The sequence below is a fragment of the Thalassophryne amazonica genome, chromosome 11 (assembly GCF_902500255.1).
Source record: "Thalassophryne amazonica chromosome 11, fThaAma1.1, whole genome shotgun sequence".
Classification (NCBI taxonomy): Eukaryota; Metazoa; Chordata; class Actinopteri; order Batrachoidiformes; family Batrachoididae; genus Thalassophryne; species Thalassophryne amazonica.
Window position 1 is genome coordinate 468,996 of NC_047113.1, and position 20,277 is coordinate 489,272.

Consider the following 20,277-nt stretch of genomic DNA (forward strand, 5'->3'; position numbering starts at 1 on the left):
ATATAAAAACACACAAACTTACAGTATTGCCCGAATGTGAAAGCTATTGAAAGCTTGTGGTCCAACCTGTTCGCTTCACCTCCATGAAGAACTTGCTAACAGGTCCGTCGTTAGCTGGTTAGTTTTCCATCTGTGTGTTTTTTCAGATGCTGTTTAGATATTTATGGAGTACGTTCATGTCCGACTTGCATTTTCTAATTGCATTTTTAGCTTCTCGTTTGTAAAGAAAAAACGCATTTCAGACTGATTGTCATGGAAAACAGTCTGATATGGGAAAATGTCAGACCAGCAATCAGCCAATCATAGTGCGCGTAGCATCGCAGCCATATAATGTGTCATTCACTGGAAGGCTCATCTGTCCCAATAGTTTTGATCACTTCAAAACTGTGGTCTGATCCAAGACATTTAACACATCTAGACATAAGTAAATGGCATGAAACAAAAGTTGCCATTCTCATATTCTTTGTTTGTTTGTTTTTAACCTCAAAACCAAATCTTTACCAATCTTGTAACTAATTCAGGTCTCTGTTCATTTCAGTTTTTCTGCTTCTGCCTCAATGACCCATTGGATCTCCACTCAGTCGCATTTGATTGGATTAATTTAATTACAGTAGTGTTCAGAATAATAGTAGTGCTATGTGACTAAAAAGATTAATCCAGGTTGAGTATATTTCTTATTGTTACATGGGAAACAAGGTACCAGTAAAAAAATCCAACAAGACCAAGCATTCATGATATGCACACTCTTAAGGCTATGAAATTGGGCTATTAGTAAAAAAAGTAGAAAAGGGGGCGTTCACAATAATAGTAGCATCTGCTGTTGATGCTACAAACCCAAAACTATTATGTTCAAAGTGCTTTTTTAACAATCCTGTGAATCACTAAACTACTCTTTAGTTGTATAACCACAGTTTTTCTTGATTTCTTCACGTCGGCAAGCCATTAATTTTGTTGGTTTGGAACCAAGATTTTGCTGGTTTACTAGTGTGCTTGGGGTCATTGTCTTGTTGAAACACCCATTTCAAGGGCATGTCCTCTTCAACATAAGGCAACATGACCTCTTCAAGTATTTTGACATATCCAAACTGATCCATGATACCTGGTATGTGATATATAGGCCCAACACCATAGTAGGAGAAACATGCCCATATCATGATGCTTGCACCATCATGCTTCACTGTGGCTTGAATTCAGAGTTTGGGGGGTCGTCTCACAAACTGTCTGCGGCCCTTGGACCCAAAAAGAACAATTTTACTCATCAGTCCACAAAATATTCCTCCATTTCGCTTTAGGCCAATTTGACAAATTGTAACCTCTTCTGCACGTCTTTTATTTAACAGAGGGACTTTGTGGGGGATTCTTGCAAATAAATTAGCTTCACACAGGCATCTTCTAACTGTCACAGCACTTACAGGTAACTCCAGACTGTCTTTGATCATCCTGGAGCTGATCAATGGGTGAACCTTTGCCATTCTGGTTATTCTTCTATCCATTTTGATGGTTGTTTTCCGTTTTCTTCCACATGTCTCTGGTTTTTTTGTCCATTTTAAAGCATTGGAGATCATTGTAGATGAACAGCCTATAATTTTTTGCACCTGCATATAAGTTTTCCCCTCTCCAATCAACTTTTTAATCAAACTACGCTGTTCTTCTGAACAATGTCTTGAACGTCCCATTTTCCTCAGGCTTTCAAAGAGAAAAGCATGTTCAACAGGTGCTGGCTTCATCCTTAAATAGAGGACACCTGATTCACACCTGTTTGTTCCACAAAATTGACGAACTCACTGACTGAATGCCACACTACTATTATTTCATAGCCTTAAGAGTGTGCCTATCATGAATGCTTGGTCTTGTTGGATTTGTGAGAATCTACTGGTACCTTGTTTCCCATGTAACAATAAGAAATATACTCAAAACCTGGATTAATCTTTTTAGTCACATAGCACTACTATTATTCTGAACACTACTGTATGTGTGGCCTAAGGGGAGGATGAGATATTAAAATAATTTATCATTTTCAGAAAATGCTGAAATGGGGAAAATCTCAAGAATGATATCAGTTTGAACATGAACAAATTATTTTTCATTTTGGTTTCACTTCAAAAATGGTAACATAAAAGCCAAATTTAAAAAAAAAAAAGGCTTTGTGGTGCAGTTCAGTAATGTAGTTTTAACAATTCTCAGTATCTCAGTAGTTCTGTACCTGTGGAGACTTTTGTCCATGCGATGTTTGGTTCAGGATTTCCTGTGGCCTTACAGGGCAGAGCCACATCGCTTTCTGCCAGTACTGATACACTAGCGGTGGTCACTGTGGTGATGCGCAGTTTTTCCCCAGCAGCTCCAGGTTTAGCCCCAAACAGCCATGAGAAAGGAGGCGCCGCGGTTGGACGCAGAGAACTGACTCGTCCTGCTCCATAATTGGACATATAGACACATGAAATGGTGTCATCATGACTGGTACATTTTCATGTTTTATATATTCTCAAAGTTGATACATTTTGTAGAGTAAACTTACCACCGACAGGCCAGTGACTTCCGTATGGAACCCCAGGGGTGGCAGAGGGCTGAAGGTGGTGTGTTGGGTTGAAACTAGAAAATGATTTAGCAGCTTTCGGAGGTTGCAGGGTGTAAAACGCAGTGGCTGCTGGTGGCTTTGGGATGTAGGGCCTGTGGACAGACGGAGGACTCGGTGTGGGTGTTTTGGGTGCTGGGTGGTACCTAACATGAGGTTTTGGTGTCACTATCCTTCCCAGCTGAGTGATACGCTCAAGGTGTGCCTGGGAAGATGAAAACCAAACATTTGAATTATAATTTGGTAAAATATAGTCATTCATTCATTTAAATCCTTGGAGACTTGATACAGCTGCTAAAATGCTCAGAGTCTCCAATGGACTTGAACTAACATGAGCCTATGCAGTCTTGTGATACTCATTTTTATTCTGAATAAATGAATGAGTTTATTCGGCACACAATTCAACAACAACAACAACTCATAACAAAACCACCTTACAAAGATCCCGTATGGCCAAAAGGGTGAGGGCAAATGGCCACCCCTTATCCTAAAAAATAAGAAATATATACACATACATAGATATGTACATACACACACACATGACGACAATACCCCCCCCCCCCAAAAAAAAACAAAAAACATGCAAAGTTAGACAATGAACTCAAATTTACAAAATACAACCATAACACAAACCCCCGAAAGTAATAAATCAATAGACCTCAGTCTTCAACTGTAGCAAGCAATTTTGTTATTCTTGTAATGTCTTTTAAAGCCTACTAAAGTACCAAGTACTTTAATACTGTCAGGACAGTTGTTCCAGATGTTAACACCTTTAACAGGAACAATGACTTTTTGCAGTAGTTTGGATCCTTGATTTCTCAAAAAATAAAATCCCCTCAAATTATAACGTATGGAAGCATATTGCATTCACTGGATTAAAAAAAATGATCACTGATCTTGTAATTACAAGATCAGGATCTCGTAATTATGAGAAAAGATCCGGTGTCTAATTTGTTTTAGGTATATACTTCTGTACTTCCAGTCCCTCAGTAAAGAAGTGGGCTGAGCTCAGCTGATAATAACACACTGCAATCAAACACAGTGTGGATTTTCCCCTGAAGTGCTCCCACATGAATGTCCAGGGAGGAGCACGGGGCGTCTTCCACTGAGTGACAAAGCAGGGCTTACTCCCACCCGGGCGCATGTCAGTCTGTGGGCCCTGTGCACTGCCTTGCTGAAGGAGTTTCATTCATCCAGGAATGGTTTAGGGGGAAATCCACACTTTGCATGTGCCATGGTGTGTGATCACACTGCAGTGTCGGAGTTTACAAATTGGCCGATTTTCTATTATGACACACACAATAAATAAAAATAACCCAATCTCGTAATTATGAGATCCTGATCTTGTAATTATGAGATTTAAATTTATGAATTTTAGAATATGTAAGCAAGCAAACAATTCCAAGCATGATGCTCTAACATTAGCAGTGGATTAAAGTGTCTTCCAGACCAAACAACATTTACACATCACTACATTAAAAAGTAATAATTACACACTTTTTCCTGTTTTTTTTGTAGTAAATTCACCTTTGTTTTTATAAACTGTACAGTATAAATGAAGGGTTCACATGCAAAACCCAATAAGCCCATTTTGATGAGATGGAGAAATAAAGTAGATTAAAATGGGTATTCAAAGGAAAACACATTAGAAAATGCCCAGATTTCAACAAATAAAATAAAAATGGTTTGTTCAAATTCTTTAGACCCCCATCACACATAGCCCGAATGAGGCCAAATGGCACCCGAATGAAAACTCCACCCACAATCGCGAAGCATCGAGGTGGATTTATGAAACGTCGGACAGCATTCTCAGAGCAGTCAAGGTGGAACAGCCATCATACGACAGACGATGTGCAGTCTGACCGCTGTCTGGTTGTATTTTAAATAATTGGACGGCATGAAAATGGCATTTGTGGCATTCTGACTGCATTTGGGGGACATTCTGCTTGATTCTGTCCTGGCCGAATTTGAGTTCACCTCGAGTGCTGCTGGAATATATTCTGCTGAATCGCAATCGGACCACAGTTGTACGGCTTGTACGTCCATTCTTGTTGTTCTTACTGCATCCTGGCAGCTGTCCAGGTACTCTTACTGTGTACCGCCTACATTTGTATTGTGTTTGGAGGCTCATATGCACGGTACGTGAATGAATCAGTCGGGGTAGGTCGGAGCACAGTCTGGGTATTCAGATGGCTGTCCTCCACAATTCTTATTCCCTCTCAGATGTGCAACGAATACTGTTTTTTTAATTCTGCCTGATTCAGCTTGGCTTGTGCACATTTGTAATATGTGTGATGGGGTCTCAGTGTTTTGTACACTGATAGTTACTGAAGCAGCTGTAGGCCTCAACTAAAAATTGTGGTTGTGGAGATACTGGGTTTTGCTTTGAACCCTTCAAATATCACACACTTGTCTCATTTTACAAAGAGTAAGATTTTCCCTTTCAAGCCCTCTTCCTCAGCCTGACAATTATCATCATACCAGGACTGTTAAAATAAATGCACTATATCACAGGGTGTATGGATTATCTGCATTATGAACGTGCATGTTAGTGAATTCAGACTTCAACACAGCAGTTTGAACATGTGCAAAACTTCTGCGATGTGAGTGGTGCCATATTTCCCGTATTACATCATAATGTGCATTTTGTGGTATTATGTTACTACAAGCAGCCAAGGACATAAAGAGACAAACACACACTTGTGCTTGACTTGATATTGTCACACACACATCCCTCTGTTTATTACATTAGATTAGGTAGAACTTTACTAATCCCTTGGGAAGACTCCCTCAGGGAAATTGAGGTTCTAGCAGCATTACAGTCACGTGACCTGGCCACTCCCCATCGCCATACTGACAGTCACGGGCAGGGCTTCTGGGATTATTTACACGAGAAACAACGTACATATTACAAAGTGTGGGACAAGCTTAGAGATAAACTCATTTTGTCTGAACTTGATAAATGCTAGGCATCTTTGTGGTGCTGAATTGTGGCTGGTTGCCAACAGCAGCACCTATTGACATCTCTGGTCCTGGATGTCAAAGCTGCAGAACACATCCCATGTTGACAGACACATACACGTGTGTGTGCTTGCTGTTATCGTGTGGAAATACATAAAAACCTATATCACTTTTGCGATGGGCTGGAGAATGCGCACAGCGTGCACACTGACAGACTGCCCCAGCTGAAATGGACTGTCCATTCACGTGGATACGCAGCAGGTGATGTGAATGTCATGCCTGTCTGACAGGACATGGGTATCGGGCTGGGCCACAGGACTATGACAAATGCTGTTGTGTGGGCCGCTGAAGAGGAGGTACTGCTGGCCCACCACCACCAGATGGCGCCCTGCTTGAAGTGCGGGCTTCAAGCATGAGAGGGTGTCATAGCAACCGGGAGTGACAGCTGTCACTCGTTATCAGCACCAGCTGTCACTCATCCACATCACCACCACCATAAAGGCTGGACTGCAACTCCACCTCCCCGCCGAAAAATCAGCTATCAGAAGAGGTAATTTCTCTGCTGAACGTGAAACTGCATTATAGTCTGGACTCTCTTTGCAGCCGTATTCCTGTGGTGTTCCTTATTCGTTGGATTGGCGTTAAGTGTGATCAGCGACGGCTTCGCGCCACACGCCATCCAGATAAGTGGTTAGACAGGAGCTGCACAAGTGTGTGATTGGAGGTGCTCTCTCCCAAAATAATACATACTGTGGGATTACTGAGTGTGCGAACTCACACTCAATACTGTTTTTCTTTTCTCTGCCAGCAGTACCAGGTCTGACAGCGGGAGACTGTGACCACCTGGGGACCCAGGACTTGGCGGCTCCGGTGTTCTTCAGATCCGTTGGCGGTGAAGGCCGTGTGGGATCCGGCTCGGCTCAGGACGGATGTCTCCTATCCTCAAGCCTGCCCACACGTCACTCAAATCTGTAATTCGGTGGTACCTAAACTGTGATTGTCTGTATTTCGTTGTGCACTACAACATTAAATTGTTACTGTTTGGCTTATCCATTGCCCGTTCATTTTACACCCCCTGTTGTGGGTCTGTATTCCTACACTTTCACAACAAATGCGCCACTGTTAGTCACATATCAGCAGAAATACACAACAAATGCCATTTGGTCAGTTATCACTGAGCTTTTTTTCCTTTTTGAAAACATACATTTATGTCCTTGTTGATTTTAGTTATTTCAAGCTCCTGTTATAAGAAAGTGATTGTAGTGCAGTGGTAAAGTTTCCTTCTGGTAATCAGAGCTTTTGTAAATTGCAGGTTCGAATCCCGTAAGTGGCATTTATTTTTTATTTAACTGCGGGGTCTGTATTGCATCCCCTTTTATTTATATCAACCCAGTGATACTCACTAATTATACAGCTGTTTTATTTTATTTCTCTCCACATCAGCAGCGCGATATGGTGCAACATGTCCCAGTTGCTCACACTGTGTTCCGCGCATGCACAAAACCGTCGCAGCGGGATCGTTCACACCTGCCTATCGGCCCGATGTTTTCATGTTTTGCTCATACAAGCTGTTCCACTGTGATTCACCCTATTTTGTATTTATTATACTATGTGTGAAGGGGACTTTAATTTTGTCTATGCTGTTGTGAGATTGTGGAAGAAAACTCAGCCGACTCCCACTTTTTTCATGGTCCTGTGCAGCTTTCATAACAAAAATCATGTTTTAGTGGCAGTTTTTTTTATAACCATGCCCATGGTGTAATGGTGGAAAAAAAAAAAAAAAGGTGAAAGACGAGTTGAGATGGCTTGTTTACACAGCCAAGTGTGTTGTGACCAACTAAACTTGACTTTCAGCTGCGCGTGGCATTGGGACTACACAGGTCCAGGTAGGTCCAGGCATAGTTTGAAATAAATTGAACAAACAATGCAGGCTTATTTAACTCTACTTTTGGAAAGTTAATACAGTAATAAAGTAAGGGGCAACACACTTAAACAAAACATATAGCTGCTGCCTCACTCACTCATCTTTAACCGCTTACTACAATGCAACTTTGGATTCTACTTTGGCTGCTTTTTACCAGGTTGTGGACTGTCCAACAAGAAACAGTACAACTGACTTGCTTTATGTCAGTGTGAGGGATGCATAGAGTCACACGCCTCTTCCCCTCTAGGGAGGTCTGACCACAACCTGGTCCACCTACAGCCACAGTACACCCCCTGGTCCAAAGGCAGCTGGTAACAACTTCCTCCGTCAGGAGGTGGTCCCATGAAATGGAAGGTGCCCTGAGAGAATGCCACAACACCACTGTCTGGGATGACCTGATCAACCCGCAGAGTGAGGACATAGAGGGGCAGACACACTGATGGATTATCTTAACTTCTGTCCGCTGTTACCCTAACAACAAACTATAAGTAACACTGGAAGTCAAAGCTCTTGTGAACAGGAAGAAGGGCACCTTCAGAAGCACAGAGATGGAGGCGATGAAGGTGAAACACTTTATGAGAGAAGCAATGGACAGCTAAAGGAGAAAGGTGGAGCAGAAGCTGAAAGAAAACATGAGGGAGGTCTGAGAATGTGTGAAAACCATCGCAGGCCATAACAAAGACCAGAGTCGTAGGGGAGACAATGGAGAAGGTGAAAAATTAATGACTTCTTTAGCTGGTTCAACCAGTTTATGTCCCCCCCACACTCGCTCACTGCAGCCATCTCTCCTCCTCCTCCTCAACACAACCTCCTCAGTACATCACTATGGACAAAGTCAGGACAGCCGTTGAAGCTTCATCCTAAGAAAGCATCACGCCCATACAAGGTGTGTCCGCGACTACTGGAGACCTGTGCAGCTGAACTGGGAAAACTGGTACAACCCTAACCCATAGCCTGCAGCTAGGGAGAGTGCCACTATGAAAAACATCATGTGTCATTCCAGTTCCTAAGAAAAACCGGCCCTGTGAGCTGAATGAGTTCCATCCAGTGGCACTCACGTCACACCTCATGAAGACATTGGAGCGGCTGTAGGTGCAGCACATCCAGGACTGTCTGCAATTTGCATACTGGGCAGGTGTTGGTGTGGAGGATACCATCCTCTGTCTGCTACACCAAGTTCATTCGCACCTGGATAAAGGAAGCAGCACAGTGAGGATTCTCTTCCTGAACTTCTTGAGTGCCTTCAACACCATCCAGCCCCTTGTGCTTCAGGACAAACTCAACAGGATGCAAGTGGATTCCTGCCTGATCACTTGGATCTCCAGCTACAGTGAGGAAAATACATACTTGAACACCCTGCGATTTTGCAAGTTCTCCCACTTAGAAATCATGGAGAGGTCTGACATTTTCATCTTAGGTGCATATCCACTGTGAGAGAAATCTTAAAAAATTCCGGAAATCACCATGTATGATTTTTTAAATAATTTATTTGTATGTTACTGCTGCAAATAAATATTTCAACACGTGAAAAATCAATGTTTGGTACAGTAGCCTTTGTTTGCAATTACAGAGGTCAAATGTTTCCTGTAGTTTTTCACCAGGTTTGCACACACTGCAGCAGGGATTTTGGTCTACTCCTCCATACAGATAGTCTCTAGAACAGCCAGGTTACTGGGCTGTCGCTGAGATACACGGAGTTTGAGCTCCCGCCAAAGATTTTCTATTGGGTTTAGGTTTGGAGACTGGCTAGGCCACTCCAGAACCTTGATATGCTTCTTTCGGAGTCACTCCTTGGTTATCCTGGCTGTGTGCTTCGGGTCATTGTCATGTCAAGACCCATCCACGACCCATCTTCAGTGCTCTAACTGAGGGAAGGAGGTTGTTCCCCAAAATCTCCCAATACATGACCCCGGTAATCCTCTCCTTAATACAGTGCTGTTGTCCTGTCCCATGTGCAGAAAAACACCCCCAAAGCATGATGCTTCCACCCACATGATTCACAGTAGGGACGGTGTTTTTGGGATGGTACTCAGCATTCTTCTTCCTCCAAACACGGCGAGTGGAATTAAGACCAAAAAGTTCCATTTTGGTCTCATCTGACCACATAACTTTCTCCCATGACTCCTCTGGATCATCCAAATGGTCCTGGGCAAACTTAAGACAGGCCTGGACGTGTGCTGATTTAAGCAGGGGAACCTTCCATGCCATGCATGATTTTAACCCATGACGTCTTAGTGTATTACCCACAGTAACCTTAGAAACAGTGGTGCCAGCTCTCTTCAGATCATTGAGCAGCTTCTCCCGTGCAGTTCTGGGCTGATTCCTCACCTTTCTTAGGATCATTGATACGCCACGAGGTGGGATCTTGCATGGAGCCCCAGTCCGAGGGAGACTGACAGTCATGTTTAGCGTCTTCCATTTTCTAATAATTGCGGTTGATCTTTTTCACCAAGCTGCTTGGCAGTTGCCCCGTAGCCCTTTCCAGCCTTGTGGAGGTCTACAATTTTGTCTCTGGTGTCTTTGGACAGCTCTTTGGTCTTAGCCATGTTAGTAGTTGGAGTCTTACTGATTGTGTGGGGTGGACAGGTGTCTTTATGCAGCTAACGACCTCAAATAGGTGCTTCTTATTTGGAATAATAAGTGGAGGTGAACAGGTCTTTGAGGGCCAGAATTTCTGCTGATTGGCAGGTGTTTGTTGTGTGGGCCACCAGAAGAGGAGGTACTGCTGGCCCACCACCAGAGGGCACCCTGCCTGAAGTGCGGGCTTCAGGCACGAGAGGGCGCTGCCGCCACGGACACAACCGGGAGTGACAGCTGTCACCCATCATTTCATCACTCCATAAAAGCCGGATGGCATCTCCACCTCATTGCCGAGATATCATCTACCTGTGAAGGTAATATTCTCTGCTGTATCTGAACTTAACACTGACTTTATAGTCTGAACTTCTTTGCAGCCGTTTTCCTGTGGGTGTTGCCTTATCTGTGGGATTGGCGTTTTGGTGTGATCAGCGACGGCTTCGCTTCACACCCCAACCAGATAAGTGATTAACAGGAGCTGCACGAGTGTGTGATTAGAGGTGGAGGTGACTTTCCACCTTCTGACTTTTTGTTACTGGGTGTGCACACACCCACATCTCACTGTTTGTGCTCCTCGCCAGCATTACCAGATCCGACAGTCGGGGACGGTGGTCACCTGGGAATTCGGGACTTGGCGGCTCCAGTATTCACCAGGTTCGGTGGCGGCGGAAATCGTGTGGTTCCGGCTCTTCTCAGGACAGACGTCTATCCTCGAGCCTGCCCACACATCACCTTTGTGTATTGACTGCTATCAGATTCTGAGATTATCTGTATATTCGTTGTGCACATTCACAACATTAAATTGTTACCTTTTGGCTCATCTATTGACCGTTCATTTGCACCCCCTGTTGTGGGTCCGTGTCACTACACTTTCCCCAACAGTGTTCAAGTACTTATTTGCAGCAGTAACATGCAAATAAATTAAAAAAAATCATGCATTGTGATTTCCGGATTTTTTTTTTTTTTGGATTATGTCTCTCACAGTGGACAGATGAAAATTTCAGACCCCCTCCATGATTTCTAAGTGGGAGAACTTGCAAAATCGCAGGGTGTTCAAATACTTATTTTCCTCACTGTACCTCACCAACAGGCCGTATTATGTTAGGCCGAGTGACACCACATCTGACACTGTCATCAGCAGCACTAGAGCACCACAGGGCACAGTGCTGTCCCCTCTTCTCTTCACCTTGTATGCTTTGAACTTCTGCTACAACTCTGATCTGTGTCACATCCAGAAGTTAGCAGATGACACAGCCATTGTTGAATGCATCAGGGACAACAGAGAGCAGTACAGGAGCCTAGTGATGGACTTTGCTGTCTGGTGCCATACAAACTATCTACAGTTCAACACCTTGAAGACAAAGATAAGATAAACTTTACTGATCTCACAGAGGAGAAATTCACATGTTACGTCAGCTCTTAAAAACACACAAGATGGGTGCAAGTAGAGGAAAATGTTCATCGAACAGCGTGCGCAAGGATAAGCAATAATAATACTTGTAACAGTACAAGACATAAGCTATGAGGTAGAAATAGAATATATATATATATATATATATATATATATATATATATATATATATATATATACACACACACACACACACGTATATAAACATGATTGGGATTGAAAAAGAGATAGGAGCATCTTTACAATATGTAAAATGGAGTTTAGATGTGGTAAGGTGACATTAGTGCAGGGATTTGTAAACGAGTTGTTACTGCACATGATTTGTGGACATATTATTGCATGTCGTTATTTCACAGTGTTATTGTACAGTCTGACAGCAGCAGGGAGGAACGACCTGCGGTATCGTTTCTTCTTGCACTGAGGGTGCCTCAGTCTGTCACTGAACGAGCTGCTCACTACAGTCCGGTGCAGAGGGTGAGAGGAGTTGTCCATGGTGGATTTGAGCTTGGTTAACACCCTCCTCTCAGCCACTTCCTCCAGAGGACAGCCCAGGACAGAGCTGGACTTCCTGACCAGCTTGTTCAGTCTCTTTCTCTCCCACTCTGTGCTGCCCGTGGCCCAACAGATGACAGCATAGAGGAGAGCTGAGGCTACAACAGAGTCGGAGAAGGTCTTAAGCAGAGGCCTGCTCACTCCAAAGGATCTCAATCTCCTCAGGAGGTGGAGGCGACTCTGGTCTTTCTTGTACAGGGCGTCGGTGTTGTGAGTCCATTCCAGTTTGCTGTTGCGGTGAACACCCAGGTATTTGAAACTGTCCACAGTCTATGTCCTCCCCCTGGATGTTCACCGGTGGGTGAGGTGGTGGTTTCCTCCTGAAGCCGATCACCATCTCCTTCGTCTTACTGGTGTTGAGACACAAGTGGTTGTGCTCACACCAGTCCACGAAGTCTGTGATGACCGACTGGTACTCCAGTTCCTTTCCCTCAGACACACAATGGTGGAGTCAGAGAACTTCTGGAGGTGGCAGCTGTCCATGTTGTAGGTGAAGTCTGAGGTGTAGAGGAAAGGTGAGAGGACAGTGCCCTGGGGGGCCCCGGTGCTGCACCTTACCACCTCAGACTGACAGCCGCACGTACTGTGGGCGGTCAATGAGGTAGTCGATGGTCCAGGCAGCGAGGTGCCCATCCACACCTGCGTCCTCCAGTTTCCCCCGCAGCAGCGCCGGTCTGATAGTGTTGAAAGCGTTGGAGAAATCAAACAGCATGACTCTCACCGCGCTCCTGCCGGTCTCCAGGTGGGTGAGCACTCGCTGCAGTAGATAGATGACAGCATCATCTCCTCAGATGTTGGGCCTGTAGATGATGCTGTCATTTACCTACTGCAGCGAGTGCTCACTCGTAAATGAGTTGGCCATTGCCTTTGGGAAGTCCAGACCAAGATCACGACCAGTTCTGATTGAGGGAGTTGAGGCTGTGGCTTCCTACAAGTACCTCGGGCTGTGGCTGGACAGAAAACGGGCCCAGATAACACATACCTTCCACCTAGCAAGGGACAGAGCAGGCTGTACTTCCTGATGAGGCGGCACTCATTTAACATCTGCAGGAAACTCCTGTGGATGTTCTACCAGTCCGTAGTAGCCAGCGTCCTCTTTTACACTGTGGTGTGCTGAGGGGGTGAGTAGCACATCCAAGAAGGATCCCTTACCAAAAAGTAGTACATGCAATTATGTTTCAAGTATACTTCCAGTTTACTTTTTATATACTTCTCAGTATAATTTTTTGGTAAGGGGACACATCCAGGCTGGACAAACTGATCAGGTGGGTTGGCATGAAGGTGTCTTCTATTCACGTGAGATCTCCTCTCTCTTTTTTTTATAATTTTCTTTTTTTTTTAAATTGAGAAAAACAAAAAGTTACACAAACACCTTACAGAGGATAAACATAGCAGTGCAAAAGCAACATTGTTAAGGTTTGATTGCAGAGTTCAACTGCAACCCAAAAATGCAGGCAGTGTGGACACAAAGGATTTTATCAACCACTGTGATTTATTGCGACATAGTTCCAAAAAAGGTGCAAAGGTGTTTAACAGTCCCAAAATATCCCATACATACAGTGCAGCAAAAACACAACAGAGGCTGCAAAGTTAAAGATCAAAAAGCAGGGCCAGAATTGCCAAAATGGCAAAAACTGAGGAAATTACATGAAACAGTACTTACACACAAGAATATACAAGAACCTGGACGAGGAGTTTATACTACAGATCTACACAATGAACTGGCAAGCAAGAAGTGGTTAAATAACCAAACGATGAAGGAACAGGTGTGTTGAATCAGGGGAAGGAGGAGGAGCAAGTGCACAGGAGGAGTTGACTGAACAAAATGGAGAATGGTGTGTGGTGGGGTCAAAGGTCATGTGACAACTAATAAAAGGTGATCAGAATTAAACATAATCTGCAGGTGAGTAGAACATAATACAGAAAAGCAAAGGTGCACATAAGGCAACTACAGAAAACAGTGTGAAAATAAAAAACAAGCAATTAATATAAATCACACTGAAAAGCAAATGACAACCAGAATGAAGTACATAACCAAAACTAGAGGGGGACTCAACCCCTGCCTCAAGTGAGGCAGTGTAACAGAAACCTAAAACAGGACATGCGAATAGCACACAAATCCATTGCAAGTAAACACTCAAAGGGCATTAACGGGCAAATCCTAACAAACATAATGAAAAACAGGTAAATATCCTCTTCTGTAGCTCCAGGAAGTGTTCAACATTTGATATTTCCCATTTCACTGTGGGGTCCAAATTTGGCACTTCCTGTTTCAGTGTCAACTTGCCACTGAATTCCCACGAGATCTTGTCTATTGTCAATCCAGGAAGTGTTGATCCAAGAAGTATTCAACATTTGACATCTCCTGTTTCACTGTGGACTCAAAATTTGGCACTTCCTGTTTGTGACAGTGTGCCATGAGCGAGCTTTGCGACACTTCACTCATATTATGACTAAAATTCATTCGGCTGTGACAGATGTTATCTGTTTTTTTAAATCTTCTCCCCTCTTTTCTATGAGAGTATATCATAAGAAATGTGTCATAAGAATATGCTGGGATTCTGTATGTTCTCCCTGTGTCTGTAAGAATTTCCTCTTGATGTTTCAGTTTCCTCACACCATCAAAGCTTGCAAGGTAGGCTCAATGTCCTAACAAGTGTTGATGGAGGGATTGGCAACATAACTTTTACAACACTGACCAAGGTTGAAACCATGTGAGTGTGGAGACCGGTGTGGTGCTAATATATCATTCCCACACAGATATACTGTTTGGTAAAGTCCAACCAAACCACATACTTTTCAGTCTCACTGTTAGACATTTGAGCATTCATCGTTTTCATGGGTGTGTTTCAATGTCACTGCCAACATACTGAAAACTTAGGTTGTAGTAGTAAAGAACAGGGTTAGAATCAGAAACAGAATCAGAATTGCCTTTTACTGTCATTGTAATTTGCATTGCAACGATATAAAGGTGCTTTCCGTTGTGCGAGTAATTTTTAGCCAAACAAAAGATGATAAAATTTAACAATAAATTGTTCAGAGTATATGTACAACTAAATAAACATAAGATAAAGTACAATAAAATGAAATAACATAAAATGTGGACCTGTTAACCTGCATAATGTCTATATTTAGAGTTTACATTTTTATGCTTAATACGAGATGGGTCGATCTCCATAATACTCTTAGAATACACAACTTTTATTATGCACAACCACAAAGTTCATACCTGTCTGTATCTGTTTCTCAGTCTTGATAAAAACAGCTGATCTCTGGTTTGGGCTCTGACATCGAAGTGATGATTTTCATAATGATGTTGTGACAGATGGGGTTTGGTGAGGGTGAATCTGGACGTCCCTGTTGGCCCAGAAACAGTTGGGGTGGGTTTCACAGTTTCAGCTGTGATCTCTGGTCGGTTCGTGATAGATGAGCCTTGAGCCCAGGGATGGGGTATTGGCCAGGTCCTGTGGGTGGGCACAGGATATGACCCAGTGCCTCCAAACAGAGAGGAAGGCTTTGGTCAAACAGTATTTCATTTTCATTTTCATTAAAGAGTTCAGTTATGTTCATTTTTGTTTAAGTGTGGAAGTAGTTGTGTCTGGTAACTTATTTTCCTTGTATTTTTTCCAATCTTTGCAAGATATGATGAATTAACAAATATATGTAATACTAGATGGGGTACCCGGCGCTGCCCGGGTTAACCTGTTTTAGACATAAGCCAACTGCCAATCATTTTAATCAAAACAATTCCCCAACATTTGTTGTTGTAATGCTGATGTCTTACAAATGTAATATTTAATGGGTTAAAGTTTGTCCAGCAGAACTATAAGAGGTGGACTCCCAAAACTAAGTGGAAATACTTTGTTAAAAGACAAACACATTTGAAGTCCTTCATGCAGACTTTGTTTTTCAATCAAATTTATAACAAAATTAAACACAAAAGGTAGGTAACAGTAAATGTAAATATCAATGAATCAAAATTGAGGTAGTGGTGTTTTTCACTGTTTTTACATTGCAATTTTACAAACATAAAATGAATGTATTCAGACAGGAAGGCAAACTGGGTTGCACAGGACAGTCAGGTGCTTAACAGTTGAGAAAATAAAGTAGCTGAAGAAAGGGATTAAATAAACAGAGATGGCCAACACATATACAGAGCTGGAAATTTGAATCTGCCTGGTCATACCCACAGCCGGCTATTTTGGGGGTAATTTTCAGTTCAACTTAAAAAAAAAATGATACCAGTTTGTTCCCCATGTTATGAGGATTCAGAATAAATATAGTTTTTAGGGCTACATATTATAGTTTTGGAGTTTATCCTGGACAGACAGGCAGACAGACAGACAGACAGACAGACGTAGCCCTTTATGTATATAGATTTTATTGTTTTTGTCACTTGTTTGTTTACTATATGTTACAGCATAAAATACAGAGCACGGCTGCTTTTCCTACCTTGTCTGGAGTGATGAAATGTCCTTTGATTTGGGTAGTAAGGGTAGTAAGGGTAGTGATGATGATGAGGTGAAGACCAGTGGGATGTTGGGAATATTCGTGGAGGTTGGGAATGCCTTGCTGGTTTCTCTTCCTGCTGTTTTCCATGCCTTTGGCCTCCTTCTTTCTTTGTGTTTCTGTCTGTGTTTGCCGTTCTTGAAGCAGTCATTTGTCCTCTTCTTTGGTTGATGATCCAGGGGTGAACTGGGTCCATTATGGGGAACTTGTGGATCTCAGGCTGTGTTTTTGATTTGTTCACATCTTCTGCTTTTTGTTTTGGTATAGCATGTTCTTTTGTTGTGTCTCTGTTTGAATGTGGTGAAGTGACCTTGGGGGAGTTAGGTTTTGCTTGGGCTTGAGGTGTTGCTTCTCCTGAAGGTTGGGTAAGAGTTCCAGCTCTGTTTGGAGTTGTTAAAGGGATGTTGTTCTGTGTGTTGTATCTCTGCATAACCCTATCTCTTTCAGATTTTTCTGTCTCTTTGTCACTTCCTTTAGTGTCTACTTTATATTTTTCTTGTTCATCTATTGTTGGGCTAACATTTCTCTCCCCCTCTCTTGCAAGATTTTCTTTGTGATCGCCTTCTTCTCTGGTATTTTCATGTTCTTGTAGGTCTAATTCCCTTCCCATATATTTTCGATTTTTAGTCTTTTTCTCAGCAGTCACTTCAGTTGGATGAGGGATTCTCTCTGGATTCCCCAGATTATGTCTACCTGATGGCCGGTCTACTGTGGGATCATTTTCTAATAGAAATGTGGTTGGACTGTTGTTCAAGTCATGAAAGGTATGTGTTTCACTGTATAAATCTTCCTTTGCATCCAAAATATCACTGTCCTTGTTGTTATATTTCTCATAGTGTTCTAAATCACCCTCATCTTCCTCTGTCTCATACTCATAAACTGAGGGCTCATGTTTTTCTGTCCTGACTGGAGCAGGTGCAGTAGTAGTGGTCGTAGTGGTAGTAGTTGTAGTAGTAGTTGTTGGTGTTGTGGTTGTTGTATGGGGGAGAGTTATTTGAGGCTTGGTTGATAAATGGTAGTTGGGGTTTAGATGTGGATGGATTCTTCTCAGTGGTAGTTTTCTCCGTCTGTAAAATGGCCTTCGTCTGTTTGCTTGACCAATAGTAAAGTTGGAGTTCTCTTTCTGCTCACCAGAGCGCCTATTTTCAGTCTGTTTGATTGTCTTTAGCTGAATAGTTATCATGGTAGGGGACTCTTTGTTATCATCACGGTGGACAGCTGGTGCCATGCTTCTCTCTCGCTGATGTTCCCACATTCCAGATTGGTTATCTTCATCTATGTTTACTACTGAAGGAGCCTTAGTCTTCACTCTTGCATTGACAGGAAAATTTGATGGTTCTGTCTTAATATCAGGAACAGTGGTATGGTAGAAGTTGCTAGCAGGAGAAGCACTTGCAGTTGTATTTATAGTTGGCCTGGGTGTGGTAGCTTTGAAAGTGCTTGTTTGGACAGTTACAGTGGTGGCTATTTTCATGATGAGCTCTGGTAGTGAGTCCACTGTGATCAGAGCAACATTTGCCTTCGAGTGGGTTTTAGCTAATATCTCTGCCCAGCGATTTGGATCTAGTTCCTTAACAGACTTAGTAGTGTTTTTATTTGAATCTTTTATTCTTTTTCTTTTTAAAAGCCCACTTGAATTGTTGCGCTGTATTCCTATCTTCTTTGGCAACTCAGTGGCAAAAGGACGTATAATTTCCTGATAATCGCTCCCTGATCCTTCTCCTTCCTCACTTAGAGACACTGTAATCTGCTGTGCTTTCTCTGGATGTACTTTGGATTTTCCAGAGCCACCATTTCCTGTGACTTCCACCATGTGTGACAGCATGTCAACTCCATACAGGTTTGAGGCCACACAGCTGTATTCCCCAGCATCTTCTTCTGTCAATCTCTTTACAACTAAAGTCCCATTTTCAGTCACTTCTGCCCTTCTTGCCTGTTGTGTTGGGAGAAGAATTTGATTTTTGGGCAGGTACCACACTGTAAGACTGGGCTGAGGTGAGGTCACTTCACAGCGGAGTGACAAAGAATGTCCCTTTTCAACTAAAATATTTTGACCATTGAAGGCAGTGGGGCTGAGGAAGCGTTCCTTGATGGTGAGTCTAAGAGGCATCAAGTCGACTCCAGCTTTGGTTCTGATCATGCAGTAGTAGACACCTGAATCAGACAGTGTAGCATTCAAAATTACAAGGCCTCCTCTTTCAGAAATTTCAATTTTACCTGTCACACCTCCTGCAATGGACAAATCTGGAAGCAACCATTCCACTTTCACCTGTGAGCCTGAAGTGACAACACTACATTCTAAGTGAATATCTGAACCCTCAAGAGCAGTCTGAACCCGCCCCACTGACTCACGGCGAATCAGTGCCCAGGAAAAAGCTTCTTCTTCTTCTTCTTCTTCTCCAGCTTGCTCACTATGGCTTTTAAAGGCCTTGTGAATAACAGTAGTGAAATCCATCACTAGTTTCTTAGTTGTTGTCTGTTTTCTATTAAGCCTCAGGGTAACTTTGGGTTGGAGTAGCCATGAGGGTTCTGCCACCAAATAACCCTTTAAATCTGTAAAATATGGAGAATTTTCATTGATAGCTTGAGCATACTGATAAGTACTTGAATTTCTTCTTTGTTGACCTCTTTCCAAGATAGCAGGGCTTTCATAGTAATATGCCACCAATTGCCATAGATTTTGCAATGTTTCTCGGTCAATCTCACACTCAAGAACAGTTGCAAGAGATGCATTGACAGATACTTCTCTGGGTGAAAGTGGATTCACCATCCAATTCATGGAAGAGCCTTCTTCAGGTTGGCGTACCTCACATGAGACATGAGCACTGTTTCCATTGCTGTCAGAAAGAACAAATGTCAGGTGGCCTAATGGCTTTTCAAAGTCACGAGTGTACGGTAAGTCAGGCTCTGAATCTGAGTGAGCCCACACTGGACTGTCCCACTGTTTGAGGGGGGAGCGAAGAACAGGCCGTTCACAGGTAAGCTTTTCTGAAGATATCATGAGAAAAAGGGTCCCATTCAGGGGTTGAGGAGAGAAGCACTGGGGACAAGTCTCACTGGAGCCTGGATCACGTTCTTTCTTGCACTTTATTACTCCTAATAAAAAAAAAGAAGTGGAGATAAAGAACGGTTTTAATCTGGAGGATTTAAAAGGTAAGCAGCCGAGAGAGACCAAGGACATGGATGTAAAGAGGAAGGAAAAAATATGAAAGAAAAAATGATAGAGTTGGATGTAAAGGCTAAGTATGGACAAAAGTAAAAAATCCAGGTCAGAAAAATGGAATATAATGAAAAATTAATAATCTGTGGTCATGTGGGATTGACACAATCGAGAGGAAAAAAACTTTGCTATCCACATATTGTTGAAACGGCTGAGTAAAGTGGAGTTGTATTCACCCACAAATATATTTGTCACCTAATGATACTTGGGTGACAAAATGTATTGTCCAATACATTGTACTGTCAAATATAATAGTGATCTTTATGTGTATATGTCACCTAATTATAATCAGGTGACTTATGTATTTGTGGGTGAATGTAAATAATAATTTTGAGATAAACCACAAGACTGATGCTAGTTAGGGAAAGTACATGCAGTATATATTTAAGTCCAGAAAACAAATCAAATACAGGCTCAAATGTCTTATGTGCCTTGTGGTTGAGTAAAGTCTGGATGCATGCACTGGCAGCACATACTGGTGCATCCAACCCACCATGGAACTGTCTCAAGCCCTGGACAGTAACCACCCAGGCAGGCAACTGATCCATCCC

At 42.7% G+C, this 20,277-nt stretch overlaps 1 protein-coding gene across 1 annotated transcript in view; it reads right to left on the reverse strand.

Annotated features, from left to right (window-relative positions):
- Window positions 1-20,277, reverse strand: part of si:ch211-159i8.4 (matrix-remodeling-associated protein 5) — a 186,914-nt gene that overhangs the window by 90,469 nt on the left and 76,168 nt on the right. The window contains exons 6-9 of the mRNA XM_034181951.1: window positions 16,450-19,602; window positions 15,227-15,492; window positions 2,516-2,777; window positions 2,204-2,407 (exon numbers count right to left, since the gene is read on the reverse strand). Of these exons, the coding sequence (XP_034037842.1) occupies window positions 2,204-2,407; window positions 2,516-2,777; window positions 15,227-15,492; window positions 16,450-19,602 (3,885 nt within the window). The remainder of the gene's footprint in view (window positions 1-2,203; window positions 2,408-2,515; window positions 2,778-15,226; window positions 15,493-16,449; window positions 19,603-20,277) is intronic.